The sequence below is a fragment of the Equus quagga genome, chromosome 11, assembly GCF_021613505.1.
Source record: "Equus quagga isolate Etosha38 chromosome 11, UCLA_HA_Equagga_1.0, whole genome shotgun sequence".
NCBI lineage: Eukaryota > Metazoa > Chordata > Mammalia > Perissodactyla > Equidae > Equus > Equus quagga.
In genome coordinates this window covers 112,444,607-112,470,001 of record NC_060277.1, presented here as the reverse complement: position 1 = coordinate 112,470,001, position 25,395 = coordinate 112,444,607, and the positions used below count along the sequence as shown (strand labels likewise).

General features: G+C 52.6%; 1 protein-coding gene across 1 annotated transcript in view; it reads left to right on the top strand.

The window, feature by feature from the left end:
• The window catches only part of DNAH17 (dynein axonemal heavy chain 17), a 117,405-nt gene that overhangs the window by 5,482 nt on the left and 86,528 nt on the right, over positions 1 to 25,395 (top strand). Inside the window, exons 7-19 of the mRNA XM_046677445.1 lie at positions 88 to 213; positions 937 to 1,089; positions 1,211 to 1,300; positions 3,138 to 3,305; positions 3,557 to 3,673; positions 8,452 to 8,717; positions 9,500 to 9,695; positions 12,023 to 12,169; positions 16,708 to 16,816; positions 17,837 to 17,940; positions 19,993 to 20,133; positions 22,085 to 22,228; positions 24,038 to 24,220. Coding sequence (XP_046533401.1) covers positions 88 to 213; positions 937 to 1,089; positions 1,211 to 1,300; positions 3,138 to 3,305; positions 3,557 to 3,673; positions 8,452 to 8,717; positions 9,500 to 9,695; positions 12,023 to 12,169; positions 16,708 to 16,816; positions 17,837 to 17,940; positions 19,993 to 20,133; positions 22,085 to 22,228; positions 24,038 to 24,220 — 1,944 coding nt within the window. The remainder of the gene's footprint in view (positions 1 to 87; positions 214 to 936; positions 1,090 to 1,210; positions 1,301 to 3,137; positions 3,306 to 3,556; positions 3,674 to 8,451; positions 8,718 to 9,499; positions 9,696 to 12,022; positions 12,170 to 16,707; positions 16,817 to 17,836; positions 17,941 to 19,992; positions 20,134 to 22,084; positions 22,229 to 24,037; positions 24,221 to 25,395) is intronic.

The window sequence follows — 25,395 nt, the reverse complement described above, 5'->3', positions numbered from 1 at the left end:
CCAACGTGGGGGTCCCCTCCTGGAGCTGTGGGGAGGGGAGAGCTGAGGTTGCGCCACAAAGCGCGCGCGGGGCCTGTCTCTCCCCAGCTCCCGACATTCATTGCCAAGGTGCTGCACACCATCTGCTTTATCTGGGCCACCTCTGAGCACTATAACACGCCCTCCAGGATCATCGTCATCCTTCAGGAGTTCTGCAACGAGATCATCGAGATGGTACCCTCCCCCAGCCCGTGGCCGCCCCATCGTCACCATCGGATCCTCTCTCCCCTTCCACCCGGTTGTCCCCCTGCTCACACACCCCGGCCATTTAAAAGCAGGCAGAGATATTGGCACAGGGATTTTCAGGCCTGGACTAAGCTTGGGCCCTCTTGGTGGCCACCCAGAGTTCTCCCAAGACCTGGGCAGTGGCAGCCCAACCTGCCCCATGTTGGGAGGGAGGCAGAAGGGAAGGGGGCTACCCCTCACGTCCCAGCACCCCAAGACTCGGCCAGGGGCTTTGTGGGCTTTATCTGGTCCTCTGCCGAGCCGCCTCTTGTCTCTCTCAACACAGATTCCCTCTCCTTCCTTCTCACGAGCACGCATTTACTGGCCCCCCTGCAGGACGGAAGGGCACTGGAGCCCGGGATCCTGCAGCCCGTAGCAGGACTGGATTTCTGGACCCCTAGTCATCTGTGACCAAAATCGGTTTTTGCTGCAGGCTTAGCTCGGGACGAAGGGCCAGGGGAGAGAAGCAGCTCGGTCTGCTGGAAACCACCCAGTGGTCGGCAGGCGGGTTGGGATGTGAACCTGAGGGACAGCTGATGTGTCGTAAGAAGCAGATGGTGGGGCCCGGTGGTGGGTCATCTCTAAGCGCCAGAGCAGCCTTCAGACACAGGGTGCCTGGACAGCCCCCACATGACTCGTCAGAACTTCGGGGTGTCTTCTCTTCTGCCCCAGACACGAACTTTCCTGAGCCCAGACGAGGTGCTGAAAGGCCTGCAAGGCGAAATCGAGGAGGTTCTGAGCGGCATCTCCCTGGCTGTGAATGTTCTCAAGGAACTCTACCGCATCTACGACTTCTGCTGCGCCAACATGAAGCTCTTCTTTAAGGTGCGCCGTGAGCTGCAGAGCAGCCGTCCAGCCCCCCGAGGTTGAGCGGGTGTCAGCCCTGTGCGGAGTCCGACGGAGCGGCTGGGGCCAACGTGACCTTTTCTCTGGCGCTCTCTCCTAGAAAAACAAGGAGCCGGTGCCTTGGGAATTCCCTTCTTCCCTTGCATTTTCCAGGATGAATTCCTTCTTCCATCGCCTCCAGACCATTGAGGTAAAGGTGGAATTTGGCTCACCTTCGCCGACTCTGCGCAGGCTGCCCTACCTCAGGATAGCTGCGTCTCCCATCCTCACCCCGCTTTCAGATAGTCTCTCGGGAGGGAAAACGAAAGTCACACCCAAACATCCATGTCATCGGGAAACCGAGCCGTTGGGCCAGCCTCCTCCTAGCCCGGAGCTGTTAGCCAAGAGCAATAGTGACCCATTCTGGTTGCCCCTCCCCTTATCTCCTGCCCTTTGTCTATGAGCAGGCTGACGACAAATCAAGTGACCATGGTCAGGAAGCCTGGAGGCCAAAGGGAGGGAGGTAGTGGGACTACGTACAAATGAAGACGTAAGACGGGCCCTGCAGAAGCACTGTGGGTGCAGGGGGCGACACATAGCAGACGCAGATTTACAAACGGTTCCAGACGGTCTCCTCTGGGCGAAGAGGAGAGGGTTGAGGATGTGGGAGGGCAAGAAAGCTTTGCTTTTTGTTTTCTAACCTTCTGCAGGTTTTTTTTTTTTTTTTTTAACTTTCTGCACATAGTATTCACACCTTTGAAAAGGGGCAAAAACCATCCTGGAACCATTGGGCTTTGATTTGATGGTGGTGCCTTTAGCAGAGGCTTTAGAAAGCCCTGTCTGGGTTGCATCCACGCCCTCTGGGAGGCAGAAGGGAGGCCCACATAGGATTCCGGAATTTCCATCATGGGGTGCTTGCTTCTTCATGTCCGAAGGCTCCCAGCCTGAGAACTGAGGGTCCCAGCCAAGTTTCTGGCCAAGTAGCCATTAGTTCCTACATTACAGATTCTGAGTCAGGATGAAGTTTCTGGGAAAGAGGGGCTTTTGAGGGTGGGGGAAATGGCCTTCCTGTCCACCCCCTGCCACATGGACCACGTCAGCCATGCCAGCCTTGTCCTTGTCCTTGGGTGGGAAGCCTGGGAGCTCAGGGCACGCCCATGCCGTTGCTTTTCGTGGATTTGCTTTGGTTACGGCTCGACGTGTCTTGGACTCTTTGGGAAAATGGCGCCAACCTCAGCACTAGCTTAGGGGAGTGAAATGAGCGCCATATGCAGATCTTCAGTCCAAATGGTGTTGGGCGCTGTGTCAGACCCTGCTTGTGGTCCTCAAGGAGCCTTTGGGATCTCAAGTGGGAAATAAGAGCTGCACACAGAAGTGTTAGATCACGTGATGGGACCGAATGGGATTAAATGCCAAAACAAAGAATGCAGATAGCAAATGGGGATTCTGGAAAGGTAGGCGCCACTGTGGGCTGCAGTAGTCAGGAAAGCCTCCAGGAGAAGGCCAGACGAGAGCCACAGCTCAGAGGAAGCAGAACACACACGCGCACATCCGTCAGGCATCCTGTACGGTAGGGGGCATCCTCTCAGACCACCGTCAGGGACGGGCTCTGAGTGTGGAATGGTCTCCCAGGAAGCACAGAATTTGAAGCTTAGCAAAAGCATCAGAAACGACGGCATGCCTTTCCCACCGCTTCCTCCCACAGCTGAGGAAACGGAGGCCCCAGTAAAGTGTGGTTTGTTGAGAGACACGTTTCGGCCAGCATAAGTTCGGGACAGGAACCCAGCCATCATCTCCTCCTCCTCCGTGTTCACTACTTGGAGATGATTCACGGAACTCTTCCTCCCATCCCCTCTCTCTCTGTTCCAGAAATGACTTTAGAGAACATTAACACAAATAAACAGAGGGCTCCCAAGATTGTCATGTGGCCCTGGGGCATCGCCCTCCCGGCTTCTCCCTGCTGGGGTCAGATCTGGATTAGTGACTGAACCATTGAGTTTGGTCACCAAGATGAATTGACTAAGTGCACTGGATTTTTCCTCCACCAGGACCTTTATAAAACAGCTATTGAGTTTCTGAAGCTAGAGAAAATCGAGCTTGGGGGCGTGAGGGGCAACATCCTGGGAAGCCTGGTCACGCAGATCTATGATGAGGTCTTCGAGCTGGTGAAGGTTTTTGCTGACTGCAAATACGACCCCTTGGACCCTGGGGATTTGGTAAGTCGGGAGCCTTGGCTGGATCACTGACCAATGCCCCGGGAGTGGGAGGACACGCTGGGGGAGTGTGTGGCACACAATCCCAGCACGTTTTTTGAGGACGTCACTGTGCACTGGAGCAGTCCACAGGCGATGAGCACGCCAGCTAAGATGCAAGCCCGCGTCCTGCCCGTGGGCTTGGGGGCGTTAGACCGAGAGCTCCTCCTACTTTGCACGCTGATTACGAGGTTGACGTTTTAATTCGCTTTTAGAGTTTTGATGACGATTACGCTGATTTTGAGACCAAAATTCAAGATCTGGATAGGCGGCTGGCCACGATCTTTTGCCAAGCGTTTGACGACTGCGGCTCCATTGAGTCCTGCTCAAAGGTACGCGTGAGTCGGGGCTCTGCGCTGCCGGCGGACTTGCCACAGAGCACGTGCCTGACGCTGGGAGCGGCTGAGAGGGGGGTCTGATCATCTTCATTTAGAGATGAAGAGCTGGGCTCGCAAGGGCAGGGACCTTTCTCACCGTCTGGGAGCTGCTCGGCAGAGAGCACCTGGAGCAGCTCCTGTTGGGTCTCACTGCCGTTTCTTAGAGCAAGAGAAGAAAGAGAGCAGGAGGGGACAGTTATTTTACTGATTCTTGTGTCCTTTTATTCTTATTCGATTCAATTCCCCCACTGCATAAAAGAGCAAAAGTCAGAGAGAGGCAGAATTGCTATAAAAATAAAATGCACCCGCGTTCTGCTCGCTGAGCTGAATCGACATGCTCTTCAGCGTTTGAGGCTCAGGAAGCAAACCTGGGGCGTTGTGGGGAGCCATCTCTGTGTGGTGGGCGGTGGCCGATGTGTCTCTGTCTTCTGTGGACTTTTCTACCATTCTAAGTTGCACGGATTAAGTGTATGGTACTTTTACAAATGGAAAAAAGAAATGATGCTATGAAAAAAGCATTTTAAAAGCTGGATTGTAGAAAAGCACTAAAACCCACAGAGAACGTCAATTCCAAAGAAAACCACAAGTGGCCGATCCACACGTCTGTTTGAAGTTTGACCTCACAGATAATCAGAAAGTGCGTTTAAAACAGCAAGGTGCTGTTGTCACCAATCAGGTTGGTTAACGTTGTGAGGAGCCAGACCCTCTGGTCCCCACTGCTGATTGGCGCACCCCTCCCCGAGGACCCCTTGCCAATGGGCACGATGTGGGGTGGAGAGGGGGGCCTCTGAACCTTTCTGGTCGAAGCTCACATGGTGGCCAACGTTTGGGGCCCACAGGCCGGTTCTCTAACTTGCAGAGAGAACGATATGCTGAGCAGCCGGGGCACTCAGACACAGCATGAAGTCTCTCTGCTCCTGTCTTCCCAGGACTTTCTGATTTTGAAACTGAAAGTCCAGCATTTCAGGGACCCCTTCGGTCCCAGGCACACTGGGGCCCTCACCAAGCAGGCAGGAGGTGCCAAATAAGCGTGAATGAGAACAGAAGGAGCCTGGGCGCTGGTCACGTCTTATGGCATCAGTCTCTTTGCTCCATAACAAATTACCACAAGGGAAGCCAGCACTGTAAATAATAAACTCAGAAAAACATAATGCCCAAAGAAAAGTTACATCCCCTCCCCCCCATCAATGTAGCTGTGCTCAGAAATTAAACAGACACGATGACGATTGGGTTTCCCAGCGTTGTGCAGGCATCCCGGTCTCAAAAAATAATGTGGCGTTGATGACTCAGGCTGCACAAAGACCCCCACTCACTCTGGCTCATGTACTTTTGAGATAGAATTCACACGCCGTACACTCCACCCACTTAAAGTGCACAATGGCTCTTAGTATATTTAGAGTCGTGCAACCATCCACAATCAATTTTACAGCGTCTTCATCCCCCTCAGTCATTCCTCACTTCCCCCGAACCTCCCCCAGCTTGGACAGTCACTAATCTACTCTGTCTATATGGATCTCTGTTCTCACATGGCACTTTAAGAATGTTTCTAGGAGCCAACGTGTAAAAATTGAGAAAGCTCAGATAGAAGTTCGGATTTTCACCCTCTCTTGGAAAAGTAGATCCGGCCACACGGGATACACAGTGTTTCATGGTAACAAGCAGCTGGAGAGGAACAGCTGCTGTTCCCTGTGGACAGAACATGAGTGGTCCAGTTTGCCCCAGTGCCCACCACTCCTCATTGTCCTGGCCCAGCCTTCTGCTGCATTTGTGTGACCTGCTTTGCCCCACAAGCGGCTGAGAGGGGCTGTCTGCAGGATGCAGTGTGTGCGGCTGCAACCTACAGCCTGTCTGGAGAACGGGCGCTGAGTATTGAAAGGAGCGCGTGTGCGTGTATGCTGGGGAACTTCTTATTCCCCTGCCCACTCTTACGTGTGTTTGTCGACTAGGACTCTGCAGGTCGGGGCTCTCTCTTCCCTTCCCTTCACGAGCCTCCAGGAGCTGCGGGAGTGACACGCCCACAGGAGGTGCCCAGTGGTCCCTAGAGGATCTCAGGTCCCAAGCGCAGTTCTGAGCACTGTGCTGTCTTTTTTAATTCTCACAACAACCCCCGCTGTTTGCTAAACTCATTACCTACAGTATCCATCCCATTTTACCAGCTCACACAGGTCAAGAAACCTGCCCAAGGTCACACAGTTAGCCAGCAAGTAGAGGAACCAGGACCCTGAACCAGCCATGAGCTTGACCACTTCCAGGGCCCCTGTTCTGAACCACTCAGCCAGCCGGGCCCCCGTGGCGGGAGGCAGTCGAGTGGCCTGGGCAGCCCAGGTAGTGGCCATCTTTCCGGAGGATGTCATGGCTGGGCTTCCTGGGGCTGAGTTGGGGACCCAGGAAGCCCCCCACCCCTGAGCACAAAGATCTGTCTAATGCAAATACCAGGATGTTCCTTTGCCTTTTAGACATTCTTTTGAAAAATGCAAATACAAGGGAATTTGAAGCTCTGCAAATGTAAGGATCGCTTAAGTCTTGGATTGAGTTGGTGCTCCAGGCAAAATATCAATGAATGCAAATTAATACAGCGCCTCACTCTGTTCCCTCCTCTGGGACACTCTGCCCCCAGGTGGCTGCCTCATGCCACCTTGCAAGAGGGGCTTCCCTCCACTCTCCTCCCTCAGTGGCAGCCTCCCCCCTCCCCTCCTTCCCTCTCCCCTCCTTCCCCCTCCCCAGTCTTCCCTCTCCTCATCCTTCCCTCTCCCCTCCTTCCCTCCCCCACGTCTCCCCTCTCCCCTCCCTCCGTCTCCCGTGCTGATGCTGAGCTGCTCTGTTTCCTTCTTAGCTCTCGGCCTCCCACTGTTCTGTTGTATAGCGATCTCTATGTGTTCATTGCCTTCTCAACTAGAATATAAACTCCCTGAAGGCGGACGCTTGGTTTGGGTTCATGCAAAATGGAGCCCAGCACATAGTAGGTGCTTGTCATCTTTCCCTGTGGAGGGAGCTGGCTCCCTCTGAGGGAGTCGTGGGGAGGCAGCCTCACTCTGGGGCAGACCTCGGGTGTGCAACCCCAGAACCCAGAAGATGTTAACACAAGGCTCCAAGGGCTGCCCACCTGCGGAAGGGTCCCCAGCAGAGGTTTCCAGCCAATCCTTTAATTTGGAAACAGCAGGTCCTCCCTTGTGAGGGGGTCTCCAAAATTAAAAGGCGATGCTGCAGCTGACCGGCTGGGCATGCCAGGCACTTAGCAGCCTTCCCCTCCTGTGAGGGCGGCACCCCCAGACCTCCCACCCGCAGGATACGGCTGGGTGTTGTTTTCCAGTAACGGGAAGGGTTGATGCCTCTAAGCTGACGCACCTGTCCCCTTCGTGAGATGAGGACGTAGTCAACCCTGGGATGGGGGGAGGCGGTTCAGGGGGACACGCACTATGGCGCCCGCAGGATTGACGCCCACCCGCCCGGGCCTTTCTCCTGTAGCCCGTCCCTCCTATTAGGCCGAAGTCCAGCTTCTGTTCTCTAAAAGGAAAAGTCCTTTTCTACATCTTAACTTTAAGTTGATGCTAGCTTAAAAGAAAAACAAGGGCGAAAACAACTCTTGGGAACCATTTCCATCTCCATCTGCTCGTCTTTCTCTCAGTACCTGAGAACATTTTCTTCCCCATTTGACAACCCTGCGCTCTGATTAGGACAGGCCCTGGGGCGCCCTCCCTCCCGCAGGTCCCCTCCATTCCCTGCATGTTCCCAAGCTGCCTCAATGCTATTTCTCGCTGTCAGTAATTCACACATGGCCAGGAAAGTTCTAGAGCAATTTTCCGCATGACCTCCTCTTGGCAGCAAATAAAATTAGCTTCCTTCCTAGAAGCCAGAAGCCAAAAAAAAAAAAAAAAACGTAAACGTGAAATGAAGGGAAGAGGAAAGGATAGGGGAGAAGAAGTCGGGGGGGTCATAAACCAAGAAGGGGAATGTTATTTTCCCAACTGTCACGTGTCCATTTTTAAAAATGACACTGGCAACCTAATATGTCGTAGCTGCCCTGCGGGGAACTGTGGTTAGAACCTCAGAGTTTCAGTTTCTTCCCAAGGGTCAGTGGCTACTTCAGCTGGCTTTTTGGGACCTGAAAATCTCTCCTCCTTTCTCTGCAGCCACCATTTTTAGGGACAGTGGTTATATTTTTCAGACCAAAAACTGGGGCAAATCTGAGACTCGGGTCCACCCCTTGAGGCAGCAAGAGCTGCGGTCACGCATCCCGGAGAAAGTGTGGCTGCCTGGCCTGAGCATCGTTAGAGCAGCCCTCTGCCGGGGGCGCCACCAGCCCCCGGCGCTCGTTGGCTCGGCCAGTGGGGAGCCCCGGCAGGAGATGGGAGGGAGGGAGGAGAGGGAGCCTCAGGTATTTCTCCTCCCCCTGTGGGAGCATGTGGGGGTGACTTCAGGGGGTGCAGAGCTTCCAGAAATTCTGTCACATGTCCACCCCACACAGCCTCTGTCTCCAGGTTCTGGTAAGGGCCCACCTCACCCTCCAGTATTTTGGGACTCAGCACGTGTCAACATGAAGATCACAGAGGCATTCATTTAACCAATTGTTACACAGAGAAAGGTCCAAATGGATCTTTATCTTGGCAGGGTACCTGCTTTCTTGCTCCTGAAGCTTGGCTGCACACATTGCATCAACAGCCATGGGGCTGGGCAGGATGCATGGGGCAGGCGGTGGGGAGCCTACTGAAGGCACATCTCTCGTCTCTCTCCAGCTCCTGTACATGTGCGGGGGCCTCTTGGAGCGGCCTCTGATTCTTGCCGAGGTGGTACCCAGGTACTCAGTCATGCTGGAGCTGTTTGATGCTGAGCTGGACAACACCAAGATCTTGTATGATGCCCAGATTGCAGCCTCTGCAAACGGGAATATACCCCCAATCCACAAAAACATGCCCGCAGTGGCCGGGCAGCTCAAATGGAGCCTGGAGCTGCAGGAGAGGCTGGAGGCCCCCATGAAGGACCTAAAGCATGTAGAGCACCCGTGAGTGGCGGCACCGGGTGGGCAGCGCCCCTCCACGGCCAGGGCCGGGGGGGAGGGCATCTATCCCAATCCCAAGGCAATCTGACGCTTCGTATTGGCCAAGCCTTTACTTCCCAAAGCACAATCCCAGAGGACACCCCAGCCATGTGAGCCCTTTCCTCCTGCGGGCGCCTTCTCGGCAAGTGTGGTCAGGAAGAATCTGGCTTGCCCTCTGCTGATGGTCAGCCTGATGGAAATTGTTTAACAAAGGCCACTCAGATGAGAACAAGCACAGGCTGTCCACTCCGAGTTTGCCGTGGCAGGGAGGCGGCCACCATCACCTGCGTTTGGCCGAGACTCGAAGGCAGGCAGTGGAGTGGGACAGCTTGCGGAGGAACAGAGGGAAGCTTCGGGTGTGCCCCGCGGGATCGGAGGCTGTTGGCATGGGGACTAGAAGAGGGGCACCCCATGTGGTTGCGTAGGGGGCGTATTTAGCCATCTCTGGTTGGTCCTAAGTTGGAAGGGAGGGCGAAAATGAGGGAAGCTGGCCGTTGCTAATCAGGTCCTGGCCATCTGGGACCAATTGCTCCGGGGTTATTGTTTGACTTGCTGGACTGATTGCTGCAGATTGACGGCCATTGTCCATCTGTTTACTCAGGCTCTCGGCCTGGAAGAAACAGAAAGTGAGCTGTCTGTGTCAGCGCCCCCAGGTCTGACAGACAGAGTTGGGACTCTAACGAGGCCCCAGAGGAAGCGAGAACGTGAGGCCTGGGCCTCACCACCCCATCTGCCTCTGATGGCAGGGTCATGTCCAGCGTGGAGGCCAAGCTGATCTACCAGAAATACGACGAGATGATGGAGCTGCTGAGAAGCTACCGAGAGAAGATCTACGAGCAGTGGGTGGCAGGAGTGGACAAAGATTGCCACTTCAACCTGGGGCAGCCCCTGATACAGCGGGACCCCATCACAAACCTCATCCAGGTCAACTTCAGCAAAGCGGTGGGTGCTGTCTTGCCGCCGCGTCGGGGTCCCGGGTTCCACTGCAGGTGGGGGTGGGAGAAGCCCGAAGCCGCTGAGGCCACTCCCCTTCTGCCAAGTGTTCTTGGGGGATCGATGCTTATGTCCTGGTTAGCTAAAGCTTTATTATTTAAGTATTTTGAAAAGTATGTCCAGGATATTTTTAAGATATGAGACAAAATATCTTGGAAATGGCTTCAATGATTACACGATTTTAAAGCTTGGCCACCTTTCCTGGTCTCCCAAGAGGGAACATCAATTTGAGAATTTACAAAAGAAAGAAAAAAAAAGGTCTTTGCAGCATCTGAACAAACAGGACACCTGGTCACGTCAGGCAAGCTGGAGAGAAGTGGTAGTGTGGGCTGGGCCCGGGGAGTTTAGATGGGCACCAAGGACCAAAGCAGAGCAGCCTTCTGCCCACAAGCACTTGCCCAGCAAGGAGGCGTTTGCCCCGCTCTGAACAGGGCTGATACCAGGAAGGCAGGACACCCAGGTGTGACTTCCTCCGAAAGCTTCTCTTTCACTAAAGTTCTCTCTTTCTTTCATTCAACGAGTATTTGCTGAGCACCCCCGTGTGTCCTGGGATAGTCAGTGAGCCAGCGGACAAAGCTCCCTGTCCTCCTGGGGCTCACCTCCCTGGGGGGAGGTGGAGGGAGACGGGGAGAGCTGTGTGAGAGAGCAAGGAGAAGGGGGGATGACGAATTAGCACGACAAGAGAGGTGAAGCCTGTAACACTGAGAAAATGGTGATGGGTACCTCAAAGGAGCGGAAGGGCGGGTCAAGGGGGTCAGTAGAGCGGAGGGAATGGGGCAGGTTGCTGTTTGGGACGTGAGCACACTTGCAGGAGTAAGGCAGTTGGCCAAGCAGAGATCTGCGGGAAAGCCTTCCAGGAGAGCAAACAGCTACAGTGAAGGCCGGAGGTGTGAGTGTGCCTGGTGTGTTCTGGGAGCGGCAGGGAGGCCAGCGGGGCAGGTGGAATGAGCTCAGGGAAGGTAGTGGGAGAGGAAGTGGAGGGGAGGGCGGAGGAGGGGGGAGCACAGAGCACAGGGGAGGTGGGTGGAGAGGAGGTGGGGCGAGGGCAAGGACAGAGCACAGGGGCCTCACAGGCCATCGGGCACTTGGGTTTTTGTTGTGGGTGAGACGGCAGTCATCGCCGGCTTTCGAGCAGATAAGGGCTTTGGTCTGACTTACATTTTTCAAGGATCCTTCTAGATGCTGTAGGGTGAATATACTGAGGAGAGGGCAAGGCTAGCAGCAGGGAGACCAGCTGGGAGCCTTTTGCTGGAATCCAGCATGAGAGATGCAAGGGTGGTGGCCAGGACCGGAGTGGCAGCAGTGAAGGTGTGAAGAGCGATTGGACTTTGATCACAGAGCCGATGAGCCAGTTGATCCAGATGGGTTGGAAATCCAGCTTTGAGGAAGAGCAGAGTCAGCCCCAGTGTTTGGGGGTGGGCAAGGAAGGATGGAATTGCCAGAAGCTGAGATGGCAGCTGGAGACAGCAAGTGGAGCAGGCTACAGGGCAAGATCGACGGAGCACATGTGTCTCGTTGAATTTGAGATGCCAGTTAGACATCCACATGGAGGCATTGAGCAGGCAGGTGGATATATGTGTCTGGGGGTCAGCAGTGAGGTCTAGGTCGGGGACCTAAATGTGGGAGTTCTTAAAGCCATGAAGTCGGGTGAGGTCACCAAGGTGAGAGTAGATTGAGAGGGACAAAGCTCTGTGGCTCTCCAACGTGCAAGTCTCGAAAGCATCAAGAGAGACTGATGGTGGTGACCAGAGAGTCTGGAGCCCCAGACACTGTGCACCCAGGAGAAGGAGTGACCAGCAGCTGAGCGGTCAGGCGAGATGAGGCCTGTGAAGTGACCAGAGGATTCAGCCACATGAAGGTCACGGACCCGGAGGAGAAGAGCTTGGTTGAGCAGCAGGGCAGAAGCTCTGTTGGAAGGAGCCCTGTTTTCATCTCTTGGCTGTAACTAGGTGGGAGGAGGGGGGAGAGGGAAGGCTGGATCCTGCGGAGGACCCAGCTGAAGCCCTGAAGCCTTTCTCCAACATGCTGGGAAGTTACGATGGTGTCGTCCACCCACGCTGGCGACGCCAGCACTTTCTGGCTTGGGACCAGTAAATAGGGTGAAGAGGTCCTGATCCTGCCGGCAGCTCCCCTCCCCAGACACACCTCCCCCCAGCTTTGAAGTCCCCCTGTGGACAGGCTGTAGCAGCGTCCTGGGGACAGACCCTCACTTGTGTTGCCAAATCTTGTACCATTGAGGTCACCCCTGACCTTCTTGTCATCTTCATTTGCCTTAGTTGGTGGCCGTTCTGAGAGAAGTCAAGTACTTGAACTTCCAGGAACAAAAAGAGATCCCAGGCAGCGCTGAGAATCTGTTCTCGCAGCACGAAACCTTCCGGAAGTTTGTGGGCAACTTGGAGCTCATCGTCGGCTGGTATAATGAGGTGGGCCAGTGGAGTTTTGTTTTGTTCTGTTTGCCAAGTTTCGGGTTTTGTTTAGAACAAACACAGGTGTTGGATCTCCAAGTGCAACAGAATCACTGACTTCCTTCTCACATTCAGACGTGGTTTGGAGCCACTCTCCATTATTCACCCAACGGCGGCCGCAAAGCTGGCGACAACTCAAAACAGCTGATGATGGAAATCTTGCTTCTGTTGGACTTCGGCTTCCATTACACGCCTGTTTATAGATGCTGTACGCTCCTAAATATATTTTGCTTTGGGTAATATCAAAGTCATTGGAGATTACTTCCGTTACACCCATCGAAGTGTATGGGGTGCATTTCCTGGAATCGACTAGGATTACGAATCTCCCAGCGGCATGTGGTGAAGAAGCCGAGTGTGAGGTGCTGCCTCGAGATAACCAGAGAGGTGCCTAGGGAGGTGGCTGGTCCACCCTCAGCTCTGTGACTCAAGAATTCCTTTTCCGTCTTGACTCCTGACGTCGATCCCATCTGGGGCTGTGACACAAGCACCATAAAGAGGCTGGTCATCACTGAGAGTTCTCAGTCACTGACTAGCCTTGGGGGACAACAGGGCTGCTCGTTCTGAGAGCCTCCTTCCTGCGTGGGAACCCCTGGGAGCTGACTCAGTGACCAGAAGGGATCTCGAGAGCATGGACTCAGGGCACAGCATGCAGTCAATATGCCCATCCTCGTTCTAGGCACCCCCTCTCTTACAGACCCTACCCACAGATCCCAAAAAAGGCTGCCATTTGTACCCCACGACCTCCACCCCGTCCCAGGCCGCAGCAGGTTAGGCCAGATGTGGACACTGTGTCAGTTTCCTGTGGCTGCTGTAACAAACAGCTGCAAACTGAGGGGCTTCAAAGAGTACTAATGTATTGTCTTCCAGTTCTGGAGGTCACAAGGCCAAAGTCTGTTTCCTTCTGCTGAAAGCGAGGTCCCGGCAGGGCTGCTTCCTTCCAGAGGCTCCAGGGAGAATCGCTTCCTTGCCTTTTCCACCTTCCAGAGGCCGCCCGCGCGCCTTGGCTCGAGGCTCCGTCTTCACTGCGTCTTCAGATGGCATGACTCCCACTTCTGCTTCTGTCCTCACATTGCTTTCTTCTCTGTTGACCTTCTTGCCTCCCTCTTACAAGGACCTCGTGATTGCATTGGGCCTGCCCAGATGATCTAGCGTAATCTCCCTGTGACAAGGTCCTGAGATGAGTCATGTCTGCAAGTTCTCTTTTGCTGTGTAAGGTGACATAGTCACAGGGCCCAGAGATTAGGACGTGGACATCTTTGGGGAGCCGTCACTGAGCCTACAATAGACACCTAATCCAAAAAGGGGCTAAGATTCTCTCTCCGCAGAATGCTGGGAGTTCGGAATTGGGTCGCAGCCCCATTGACGGTGGATCATGGGGGAGCAGAGAAACTGAGAGTGAGCAGAAACACAGGTTGCAGCAGGAAGGGAGCAGGGGGTGGAGCAGGTGGCCAGAAAGGCCTCGAGAGAGCAGACGTGGACTTTGTGGGGCCAGTCCCCCCACGCGTCCGTGTCTGTGGGGTTTCCTCCTTGGAGCTCACTGTCAGTGCACCCTCGAGAGACCTGTGCTGGCTCCAGAGGGTCCTGTTTCTTTCAGCCAACTTGCCCCCAACTGGAACAGCTGCCTGGGGCCTGGAACATTTTTGTTTGTGTTTTGTGTCTCAATCTGTCCGTGAGGTGCTTACTGGCTCCCGGGTTCCTGACGTGAGGGCGTCTTTTCTAGAGACATGTGGGCCAGGCCTCTGTTTTTCTCTGTTTTCTTGTAGGGGTCTTGTGGGGAACGCCCAGGCCATCAGGACCACTTCCTGTCCTGTCCGTCCCCAGCCCCTTGCTGGGTTCTGAGTTGGTGTTAACAGAGCATAGATGTGCCGTGCGCCTTTCTCCTATGAGAGAAAGAAATGGCATCGGTAATGCTGTGAATCCAAAGGGTGTTTCTGACATCCAGGACTTGCCTACAAGACGTCTCACACGGGGGATGGTGGTCAGATGACGCCATGTATTTGAACAAGCCCAGAATTCAATCCCCACTTCAGATGCCACCCAAGAGAAGCGTTGGAATACCGAAAGGCTCAGCGCGTGCCTGGGGAGGCTGAGGAAGCCCCGGCTCTTGGGGGACGTGACCTCCCTTCTGAACGGGCTGGGAAAGCCGAAGGTGACGTGAGGCTCGCCGGGTCCTGCCATCTCGTGGATTTATCAGAAATATCACCCTGTCCCACACACACCTACAAATAAATCCACCCCAGATCCATTCCTTACTCAACTCCAGATCCATTCCTTACTCCATCCAGAGAATTAGGGCATTGGGTGGTAATGCAATCTACAATGTGTCCAATAATACTGTTATTCTCATTCGCTTCATTTGCAAGATAAAATCTTAGTTGACTCATTTGTGCTGCGGACCATGAAGCACAGTCTCTGCTTTAAGTGCATTTCCTTGAATTCGCTTTCTCCAGAAACTGCTGTCCTCAGCATCGGACGACTCGTGTCCATCCGTCCCCTGGGACACCGCGCAGCCATGGTGTTTAGAGAAAATGAAGGTGCGGGGGAAACAGTGATGCGGAAAAGTGCTCGTGGGTTATTTTCAGTGTAAAAGACTTTCTACAATGCTACAATCAGAAAAAAACCCTCAACAAATGTTATTTAGAAAAAAAACCCCAAAATTGATCTTCCATTTCTGTATTTGCCAACAAAGCCCAGCCGAGCACAGGCCGTTCAGTCCGTGACGCGCGTTGGCTTCAGCTGAGTGGTCTTGTTCTGCTGATAAAGATGCTGGGCAGTCAGACGGGAGCTGAGCGCCTGCAGCCGTGGATGCTCTTTTCTGTCTTTGGAGATGCTCCTGGGCCCCTTAGACACGCTTCTTATTCTCAGCATGGTTTCTGTTGCTGAGACACCGCGGGCCTCCAGACTGCGAGTATTCACTGATGTGTGAAGGAGGCAAGAGTGGGTGTGGAGCTTTGGGGAATCTGCTGGGGTCTTTGCGGGACCCCTCGACTGTGCTTTTCTCCCAGATCACGCTGCTGGGAAAAATGCCCTAAAGGTGTGGATTTATAACATAGCCTGTTGAAAAGCAATAAACAGGGGGTATTAATCGGATCTTCTCACCACACGCATTGTTTACGCTGGCCGTCACAACGGCATAGTAATATTTGGCTACTTTTCTGGGCTATTACTGTGAGAAATGGTCAATAAATCGCCCTCCCGAGTCTCTGAGTGACCGTATGAGTTGTGGGCAAGAGCCGCAGCCCAGGCTTCACCACCCAGGAGCTGCCCCCACCCACCTCGGCTGCCCCTTGGGGCTGGCCCTGGGTTCTGACCTCGCCGAAGCCTGCCGTCTCTGCTCGGGTCGGTCACTGGAAACTCAGCACCTTTGTCCAGCTGCTTAAATTCCGTGCAAAGGGCTCCCCTCTGACTCTACTCACCGGGATTTGGTTGCAAACATCCTAAAGAGGCACGTGGTGAGGTTATCTCACTCAGGATGTATTCTAAGCAAGGGCTCCATGACTGGGAGGTGCCGCCCCGTGTAATTGTTTCATAACCCGACTCTGATGAATGGAATCATATTTCACACTAACTCGCTTTATGATTCTGGAGACCGTTTGTTTTACTTCTGTCTGGTTTCCACTGGTAATAGCTTTTAAGCTTTATTTCTCTGCCCTTACCCACTTTTCTAAGAAGTTAATCGTCTGAAAACATTTGAAGGCAGTGGCGGGGGTGGGGGTGGGGCTGGGGGCACCATTTAAAGGACTAAATGTATATAAAGAATTATTCTGAAAGGCAAATAGTCAGCATCTCACGTACAGTTGTAATTCTGTGTACATCCCTTTCTTTATAGAGTAGAAATGTCCTTGAAAGGTTATATAAACATCAAAATGTTGCTAGATAGAAGGATGTTCCAAAGGGTGGACGGTGCTTGTTATTTAAAGGAATAATTTATAAAAACTGTCTACACTCTCCTCCTTTTTCTCTATTTTGTGAGTTGAGGCGTTCAAGCGTTAAATTAGTTTCTTGAAGCAGCTGGAACTGTGTCAAGACGCTATGGAACCTGTACTCCTGTTGACTCTGATCTGTTAACAGCTTGAACAGCTTCTCTGCGATCCTGGACTCCTCGAGCGTTAGAGTCATGACCCAGGAGAGATTCTGAGCCCAGAAATGCCCCAGTCACCCATGTGTGTTTCCCTGATTCTCTGATTATGAGTCTAAGCCAAATTTTTAAAAGTTTTGGATTATACACTCACTGTTTTTGTGTTATTGTACTCCCTTCTCTTTGTACCCCATAACATGGGTAATTGAGAGTTAAGTATATACATAAATCCTGGGTAATAAAAATAATTGTAAACGTTGAAATCTCCTGAAATTTGATTTACATGTAATTCTCAATCAAATAACACTAGTTGTAACTGGCTTGGTGGGTACCGAGTAATAAGTCCTTACCGTAAGGCAGTTTTCGGTCTGGCTGGATTTGGAACAAAGGCCCTGAAACTGTAGGCTTCGTTTTGCAGATAAAGACCACTGTGATGGACGTAGAATTCCCACTAGTGAAGTCGGAGTTGGAAGCAATCGATGTGAAGTTACTGAGCGCTGAAACGACGTTGTTCTGGAACGGGGAAGGTACCAAGGCCATGTTCATTTCACGTAGGGCTAAACTGGGGGGTGGGGGGTGGGGGGTGGGGTCCGACCTGTCTGGCTTCTGTCCTAAAACATACCCGAGTGGCCGCTTCTGCCTTCTGGCTCGGTGGGTCCACTCTGACCGCAACGGGGTTTCGTTTAAAGCTGAAGGATAGTTGCACCTGCTCGCCGGGTCCCAGCAGCCCATCTGTGTCACGTACAAAGAGAACGGGCAAAGACTCCTTGGCAATAACCGAGGGTTCCACGTTTGCGAACTAGACTCGCTGGAGGCCAGGGCGGTGTGCTGGTCTTCCACGTGGGCACGCTGCCGCTGGCTCGGGGCAGAGATCCGAGAAGTAGAAGTGCCCCCATGAGTCCCCTTCCTCCCTCCATCCCACCGTGGGATCAGGCGGAAGAACCTCATCCCCAGGACCCGCCTCTGGGTAAACACCACTGCCATCGTTTCCCCCTCCATCAGGACCTTCCAACTTGTCTTGCGCCATCTTTTCAGCCCTCCTATGCCGTCTTCTGCCTCCACTACCTCACCTAGAAGGAGGGACAGTGCACTGACCCGAACCTGGCTCCACCTGGACCTTTCTGTGCAAGGAAGCCGTGTGCTTCTTTTCTCTCACTTCCGCCCAAGAACACGTCTCTTCCAGCTGCTCCGATCCAGGCCTCTGAGAGCTTTCTAAGGAAGCTCGAGTCTCTCCAGCGTTCTGTCCATGGCTGGAGGGGCTGGGGTGCCCAGGGATGGGGGTCCCTTGGCATCAGGAGCCTGGAGTTCCTGGGCGGAATTAATAATCCGCCTGTTTGGGGATAGGGAAGTTCCGCTTCCAGAGAGGCACAATGTGCATTATTCCTCAGCACTTCCTTTCAGGGAACTCGCAGTGATTTCTTCTGCTTCATGTTCCAGATATTCACACAAGTGCTGTCTTGTAATAATGAGTGTTAAGCCAGCTCAAGAGAAGTTTTCATTTCGCTAAGTCGTTCACTTTGTGAGAGTCCTTTACGCTTATATTTTAGGGGTGTTTGAATATATTCAAGAGATGCGAGAAATTCTATATAACTTGCAGAACAGGATGCAAAAAGCAAAGCAGAATATAGATGGAATTTCCCAGGCCATGAAGGTGAGTAAGCTGCAAGGCACAGAGTGGGGCTTAAATGGAGACCCAGGAGAGGTTCCTGGGGAAAACGGGCCCCGCGGAGATGCTCACGGAACGCGCCACAGGCAGCGGGAGCCTGCTCTTTGAGGCTCTGGACCGCACAAAGATGTCAGGGTGGTCCCAAGGCAGAAAAAGTCCCTCTGCAGAATTCAATTCCGTTCCACTGAGCTTAGCAAGTGTGCATGCAGGGTCCCCTCTCTGCCAGGCAGGTGCCAGGAACAAGGAGGGGAAAGATGCGCTAACTCGGCTCTGCCTGCAGCACACTCAAGCTCCTTACGGAAGGAGCACGGTCCCTTTCACCCAGCCCAACGCAGAGAACGGGGGGTGGCAGGGGGGAGTCCTTCCCTAGCCTCCCCTGTGGTCTGTCATCAGCGCCCTAATTTGCAGACATCTGCAGCGATAGCTCCAAAAGGAAGTTTTCAAAATGCCCGCTCCCATTACTTTGCAATGTCTGTGTAACTCTATTTTATTTTTAAAACAATTATGTTTATGCTATGTTTTGCATATCAAAATTAAATAACCAAGATGCCCCACCAGCCCCGCCACGCACCCCTGCCGAGATCGCGCTTCGGAGCAGGCTGATATCTACCACCTCCCTCTCCACCCCCACAGACTCCTGGGTTGAAATCATTTGGAATTTCTGATCCTGGCCAGCATTAGTGTTTTTTGTTAGAACACATCTCTTCTATTTGGAGACTCCTTTGGCTTTTCACAGCATGAAACTTCTATGTTACAGTTCACGTTCATTTCATCACCACCCACGTAGATGTACTCAGTATATCATAGACGAAAATCATGGCTCACCACTTTTGCTTCTGATTCAGTTTTCATTCGAATGGAGTAATTCCTCAAGTAATTTCCTCAGAAAGGCTGCATTGATGACGTACTTTCTGACTCCTTGCTTGTCCAAAAATATCTTTCTTTTGACCTCACCTGTGGCTGTCTGTTGTCCAGGTAAAGGATGTTTTGATGTGGTCCTTTTCTTTCAACAGTCTAGAAACATCCCTGTGTCAGTCTGCTCGGGCGGCTCCAGCAAGTGCTGGAGACAGGGCAGCTTAAACAGGAGAAACTTATTTTCTCACAATTCTGGAGGCTGGAAGTCCGAGATCAAGGTGCAGGCGGGGCTGGTTTCTCCTGAGGCCTCGCTCCTTGGCTTGGAGATGGCATCTCCTCCCTGTGTCCTCAGGGGTCTTTCCTCTGTGTGTGCCTGTGTCCTGATCTCTTCTTCTTGTAAGGAGACCAGTCATGTCGGGTTAAGGCCCACCCTAGCGACTTTGTTTTAACTGAATCCCCTCTTTAAATACCCTCTCTCCAAATATGGCCACATCCTCAGGCACTAGGGGTTTAGGACCACAACGTATACATGTGGGGGACACAATTCAGCACACAGCAGTCCCTGTCTTGTAGCTTCAACGTTGAGAAGGTGGACAATGGCATGACTTTCCTTTTCATGTCCTCATTCTCTCTGTCTGGAGGTGTGTGGAGTTTTTCAGTATCTTCGAGCTTCAGAACCCTCACCAGGGTGTTTCCAGACATGCGTCTCCTCTTGTTAATGTTCCCTGGACTCCCTTAAGGGTTTCCATCTGAAAATGGCAGCATTTCTTCAGCTCATCAACAGCGTCTTTAGTCATCTGTTCTGTCACATGTGTCTCTTTCTGTTCTCTGGAGCTCTGATCATCTCCACATTCATCTCCGGATCTGGCCGCCTTGTCCCCTACCTCTTCATTTATGGCTTCCCTCGCCCTCAGCTCCTTTGGTGCCCTGACAAGAGAGTCAGATGCTCCTTCCCCAAGAGTGACTCCTTTTGGGCCTGATTGGGTGAAGCATCCCAGACGTCTCTCTGCGGTCCCTCAAGGCCCTGACTGGTTTTGAGTTGTCATCTAAGGCTCTCTGGTCAACAGTTCTCAGAGGCCTAGGCCTCTCCGAGGTCAGCAATGGACAGGGATGTTCACATCAGAGAGTGTGCAGTGAAGGAGCGTTTTCTCCAAAGACTTTTCTCTCGCGTCTTCCTTTCAGGATTGGTCTGCCAACCCAATGTTTGAGAGAAAGGACAACAAGAAAGAGGCTCTGTTGGACTTGGATGGAAGGATGCTCAATCTCAACAGACGCTACGCTGCGGTCAAGGATGCTGGCCAGAAGATCCAAGCCATGGTTGCAGTAAGGACACGCCCAGGAGGGCCATCGAGAGCCTGCTTGCTCTTCATTAAATGGCTCAGTGGTCACAGAAGTCTGTGATCTTTAGTCCAACAGTCTTGTTTGAAAATAGCAGACCATCCCAAACGTACCCTTTGAAGGCTGAGTCCCCTCGTCACATGTCTGCCCTCTGTTCTAAGGGGATCAGCACCCCCTACCCCGCACAAAGTTGGTGTGGACAAGTGACATCTTGGTACAAAGTCAACAGCTCTTGTTTCCCTGAGATAAGCTGCTCGAGGGCAAGCACTGTGTCTAACCGGCATCCTTCATGGTTTGCCCATGGTTCACCAGTGGGAAGAGCGAGGAACATTGGGTGTGTGTGCATGGCGTATCTGTGCCAACACGCTCAAATCAGGATATGTGAGGACGCACACCTCCTGTGCTGCCTAGAGAGCAGGAGATTCCTTTTTGCCAACAGTCTCAACGGTCCGTGAGCCCATGTCCCTGCTGACACGTTCAGAGGGAGAATGCAAAATGGTAGCCTGGCGTTCTGGAAGCTCTGCTTAGATTCCTAACAGTGTGGGTGTCCTTGTGCCTCCCTCACTTGGCAGGTGTTTTATCCAGCTTGCATCTTAGCTTTTGTATCTGAGGCGAATGTGAAAGGTGGAACGCTGCATTGGCCTGAAAAAGGGAGAATTCTCTCTTGAGCTCAAGATGTTTTCAGGGCAGTTTTCTGGGGTTCCCAGGGCATGGTGCAAATCATTGGTATGGACTTAAATGATGGGTCACCACACCCACACGGACCAGTGGGCCCCACGGGGAGGAGGGTCTCTCGCTGGCTGTTCTCATGATCACCTCATTGCTTGGAAGGTCGTTACCCCAATGGAGTGACTTGACTGGACCAAAAAATATTTTGTCTTTTTTCCAGATCCTCTTCCTTCCCTCTTTGCCATGGTGCCAGAAAGTCCCACTAAATTAAGATGTTAAACTGCAAAAATGTTACTTGAAAGAGTTAAGCAATTACCCTGTTAACACTCTCAGAAGTGTTGTAAACAAAGCCCAGGACAAATCCATTTGGCTTAGGGTCAGGCAAGGGATCGCAGTGCAGAGCACAGGAAGAGGGCGGGCGAGGACGCAGGGCCGTGGGGTAGGACCCTGGTGAGGCAGAGGCCAGCTAGCCAATGAGACAAGGCTTTGAGGTCACATAGATTTGCCAGAGTCCTCTACTTCCATGATAGTCATTTTAACCATTTCTTTCTACTTTACGCTGAAATTATTTAAGCCTGTGTCTTCTCTCCTCTATTAGAATATACCTGCCTGAGGGTACAGACTGGGTCCTATTCATCTTTGTATTTCCCTGTAGCACTCGGTGTCTTACAGATTCATATGTCTACCTAGCCATCCCGTCATCCACCCATCCACCCTCCCACTCCCCCATCTATCCACCCACCCACCCATCCATTCATCCATCCACCAGCTCCTACTCTGTCCTAGGCATACTGCTGAGTGCTGGAGGTACAATGGTGGAAAAGACAGTCAATCGCTGTCCTCATGAAGCTTGGCTCCAAGGGGGGCATATAGACCAGAGTCAAATAAAGAAAAGAATTCAGAGTTGTCATCTGTGCCATCATGGGCACAAATAATGGATTACTAGAGAGAATATAGGTGGGGGAAGGGACAGGAACCAAACCTAAGATGAATGGAGGATGGTCAAGGAGGGCCTCTGAGAGGAGGTGACATTTGGGTTAAAACCTAAACTATTAGAAGAAGCCAGATGCGACGAGAATGGGAGAGGGTAGCCTGCGCAAGACTCTGCCATAGGAAAGAGCCCAGCACATTCGAGAAGCTGGGAGCAGAGCCGGGCGTCCGGAGGATGTGAACAAGGGCAAGGGGGGGTCCAGAGAGTCATTGAGCACGTTGCTTAAAGAGGGAACAGGTGAACCAGTGGAATGACAGCTGACTGCTCTGTTTGCAGGAGAACGCAGAGCTGTTCAGAGCGGACACAGCGAGCTACTCCTGGAAAGACTACGTCAACCACATCGACGACATGGTCTTGGAGGAATTTGACCACTTCATCCGCAAATCCCTGAACTACCTGATAGACAACATGGTTACAGATGTGAGTTACAAATATTAAATAGGTTATTTCTTTACAAACAAACAGACATTAAAATCTGCCTAGGGTGACTAACCCACCCCAGTGCTAAAACCGGAAGTCCTGCATCCCGGGACTGCATCCTCCTCAGTCCCAGGCACTCAGGACACCTGGTCACCTTAAATCTGCCGCACCATGAATCGGCCGTAGAATACCTAAGCGGACCTGAGGAGGTTGTCCTACCTTGTCTCCAGGTGACGGGGAGCAGGCACCACAGCCCCTACTCGCATTGATTAGGGGTGGGGGGTGCCCCCCTGAGAGCAACATCAGCTCCTACCCTACTCGACTCTCAGCCAGGTGGGTGGAAGTGTAAGCCAGATGAGCAAACGGGACGGGATGTGCAGGTTCGTTGCATCCCGGCACGTTCTCCAGCGTTTTCCGTGGGGTTGAGCCCTTCCCTACCCATGTCTTTTTGTTACATGGCTCCCAAATGATTTTCAATATGGCCAGTAGGGCAGGATCAAAGACCCCCAGCGCCCCCCTGCCCCTCCAGGAAATGATGGTGGGGATGGCACTGAGACACCCTGTACCAGCCACAGAGGGCGGATGGCCTGTGCCTGAGCCCAGCACGTGTGCCTCGAAGGCCGGTGGTCACCAGACACTCACAGACCCTACATTCTGTTGATGAAAGTAGTCATCACCACCAACTGCAAGTTTCCCCATGCAACAGACAGCCCTGCAAGGTGTCAGCAACGGAATTAACCAATTTACAGTTAATGTACAATTATAAGTCATAAATTACAGTTTCAAAGTGAGCAAAGTCACAATCAAAACTATGAGGACGCCCCGATAACAAAATGTACTCCTCAAGAAGTCCCAGGGCATCCCTAAGTGGCCCAGTGAGAAGAGCAGACCCCTGAGCTAGCAGCTTTAGAAAAGTCTGGTCATTTGAGTTCATGATGATTGAACTTTCATACCACTTAGCATCTGACTCAGACACTAGTCAACACCCTCCCTTGGTCATAGAGCAAACCAGGGGGCTCTCGAGTCAACCACTCCCAGGGCCAACACGCAACTCTGTTTGGAGGAAGATAAGAGGCCATGGAGCGGATCTCGTGGCCACCCGTGGGCCTTGGCCCATGCTTTGGGATTCGCTGGTATGTCCAGCTATCCTCCATCCCATCGCCTTACAGAGGCTGGCCCACTCAGCCTTGCAGCCTCACGAGGGGATCCAGGAACACGCAGGGTTACTGTGTGCATGTGCTTTGTAAACGGGAACCTCTGATGGGTGTGAGGGCTCGTCCTTTCCAGAGCACAGGGAAGGCTGTCCTGCCTGGCTGTGACCCCACCACACACTGTGGCCGTGGCTGCCAGCACTTAAAAGTGAGCCAGCCACGACTCTGCACACTCTGTATGCTACCGAGCCATTTAATCCTCACAATAACCCAAAGAGATGGGGACCGTTGTTGTCTCTGTTCTATAAAATTATTATCCTCATTTTATATATTTGGGGAAATTGGGGGGTCAAGTGTCTTGCTCAAGGCCACAGAGCTAATAAGTAGCAGATTCAGGCTTTGAACGGAGGTAGGTGGTCTCTCGTCTGCACTTAGAATCGCTGCCCTCTCCTGCCCTGGACTGCTCCAGCCTGCTTTTGGCCCAATGGTGGTTTCAGACCCCTTGCTGAAGGGGCCACTGGGGCCACCTGCCCTGCAAAGTGGTCCCAGCCAGTGGGAGTTAGCCCTATACATTGGCTGGTGCCCAGAGTGAACATCTGGGCATTGAGAATGGCTCAGCCAAGGGCGAGGCATTGACCCCCGTGATGACCTGTTTCAGGAGAGTGTGGCACCGCTGTTTGAGGTCCGCATGGAGCTGGAAGAGGATGGGCTGGTCTTCAGTCCGTCCCTGGAGATGGGTGGGACCCGTGGCTTCCTGGCGCTGATCGAGAGCCTGATCAATGACATCTACAATGTCGCCAAGCTCATCCCCCGACTGGCCAAGGGCAGAATGAGCTACAAGGTCAGTCTGGGCTTCCTACAGCCCACCCGCTTTCTCTGCGTGGGCACCCATTGCTTTCCTAATTCAGAATTGCCTTCCTAACTCAGCAATGCCTGGTTATTTACATTTTAAATGATGATGGTTCTGAATGTGACGAGAAGCGAGAGGTTTTCCATTCTATCAAGTTCTATCACAGGACCACAGACCAGATTTCTGTCCCTACTCTGGAAATCCCATACGTCTTCCCAAAGTGGCTTCTCCTCAGTCGGCCTGGCTTTCATTCCTCCGGCGCCTCCCCACCCCCAGTGAGACGTGAAGGGCGTGTTCTTCCCCGCTTCCTGGTATTCCGCTGCCTTCTGTAATTTAAATGCTGGGACTCTGTCAGCGCTCAGGCGATTGGACAAACATCCAGTGGCGCTCCACATGCGTTAAACACCGGCCTGCTGAGTAGGACATAGTCAGATCAGATTCTGGGGAGGCAAAAGGCATAGGGAATTTGGCGCCCCTGCAGGGGGGTCTAAGGAGGCATGTTTGTCAGAGCATTGCTTCTATAACAGTAAAACGAAAATTGGAAAAGACCTCAATGTCCATCAAAAGGGGAGTCGTTCAATAGATTCTGGCCCATCCATGCAAAGGCATCTGGGTGAGTCACAAAAATGAGCCAGGGGTGGAAGGATGCTCGTGACGTGCTATTAAGTGTTTACCAAGTTGTGGAACAACATTTAGAAATGATTTCATTCATCTAAACCAACACAAATCTGTCCTTCCATGGATACACTCCAAACTGTTCAGAGTGTTTACTTCTGGGAAACAGGACGGGAATAAGGATGGAGGGAGCACTGAGGATGCAAAGGGGGCTTTTAATTTTATATATTTCTACATTGCTTGAAATTTTTGATGATGGGCATGTGTTATTTGTAATGACGAATACGGCAAAATGCTCTGTACTATTAGGGGGACAGGTATGTGTATATGCACGTGTGTGTGTGTGTTTGTGTGCATGTGTGTGTGCATGTGTGTGTATGTGTGTGCATGTATGTGTGCGTGTGTGTGCGTGTGCATGTGTGTGCATGTGTGTGTGTGCGTGTGTGTGCGTGTATGTGTGGGTGCATGTGTGGGTGCGTGTGTGTGGGTGCATGTGTGTGTATGTGTGTGCGCATGTGTGTGTGCATGTGTGTGCGTGTGCGTGCATGTGT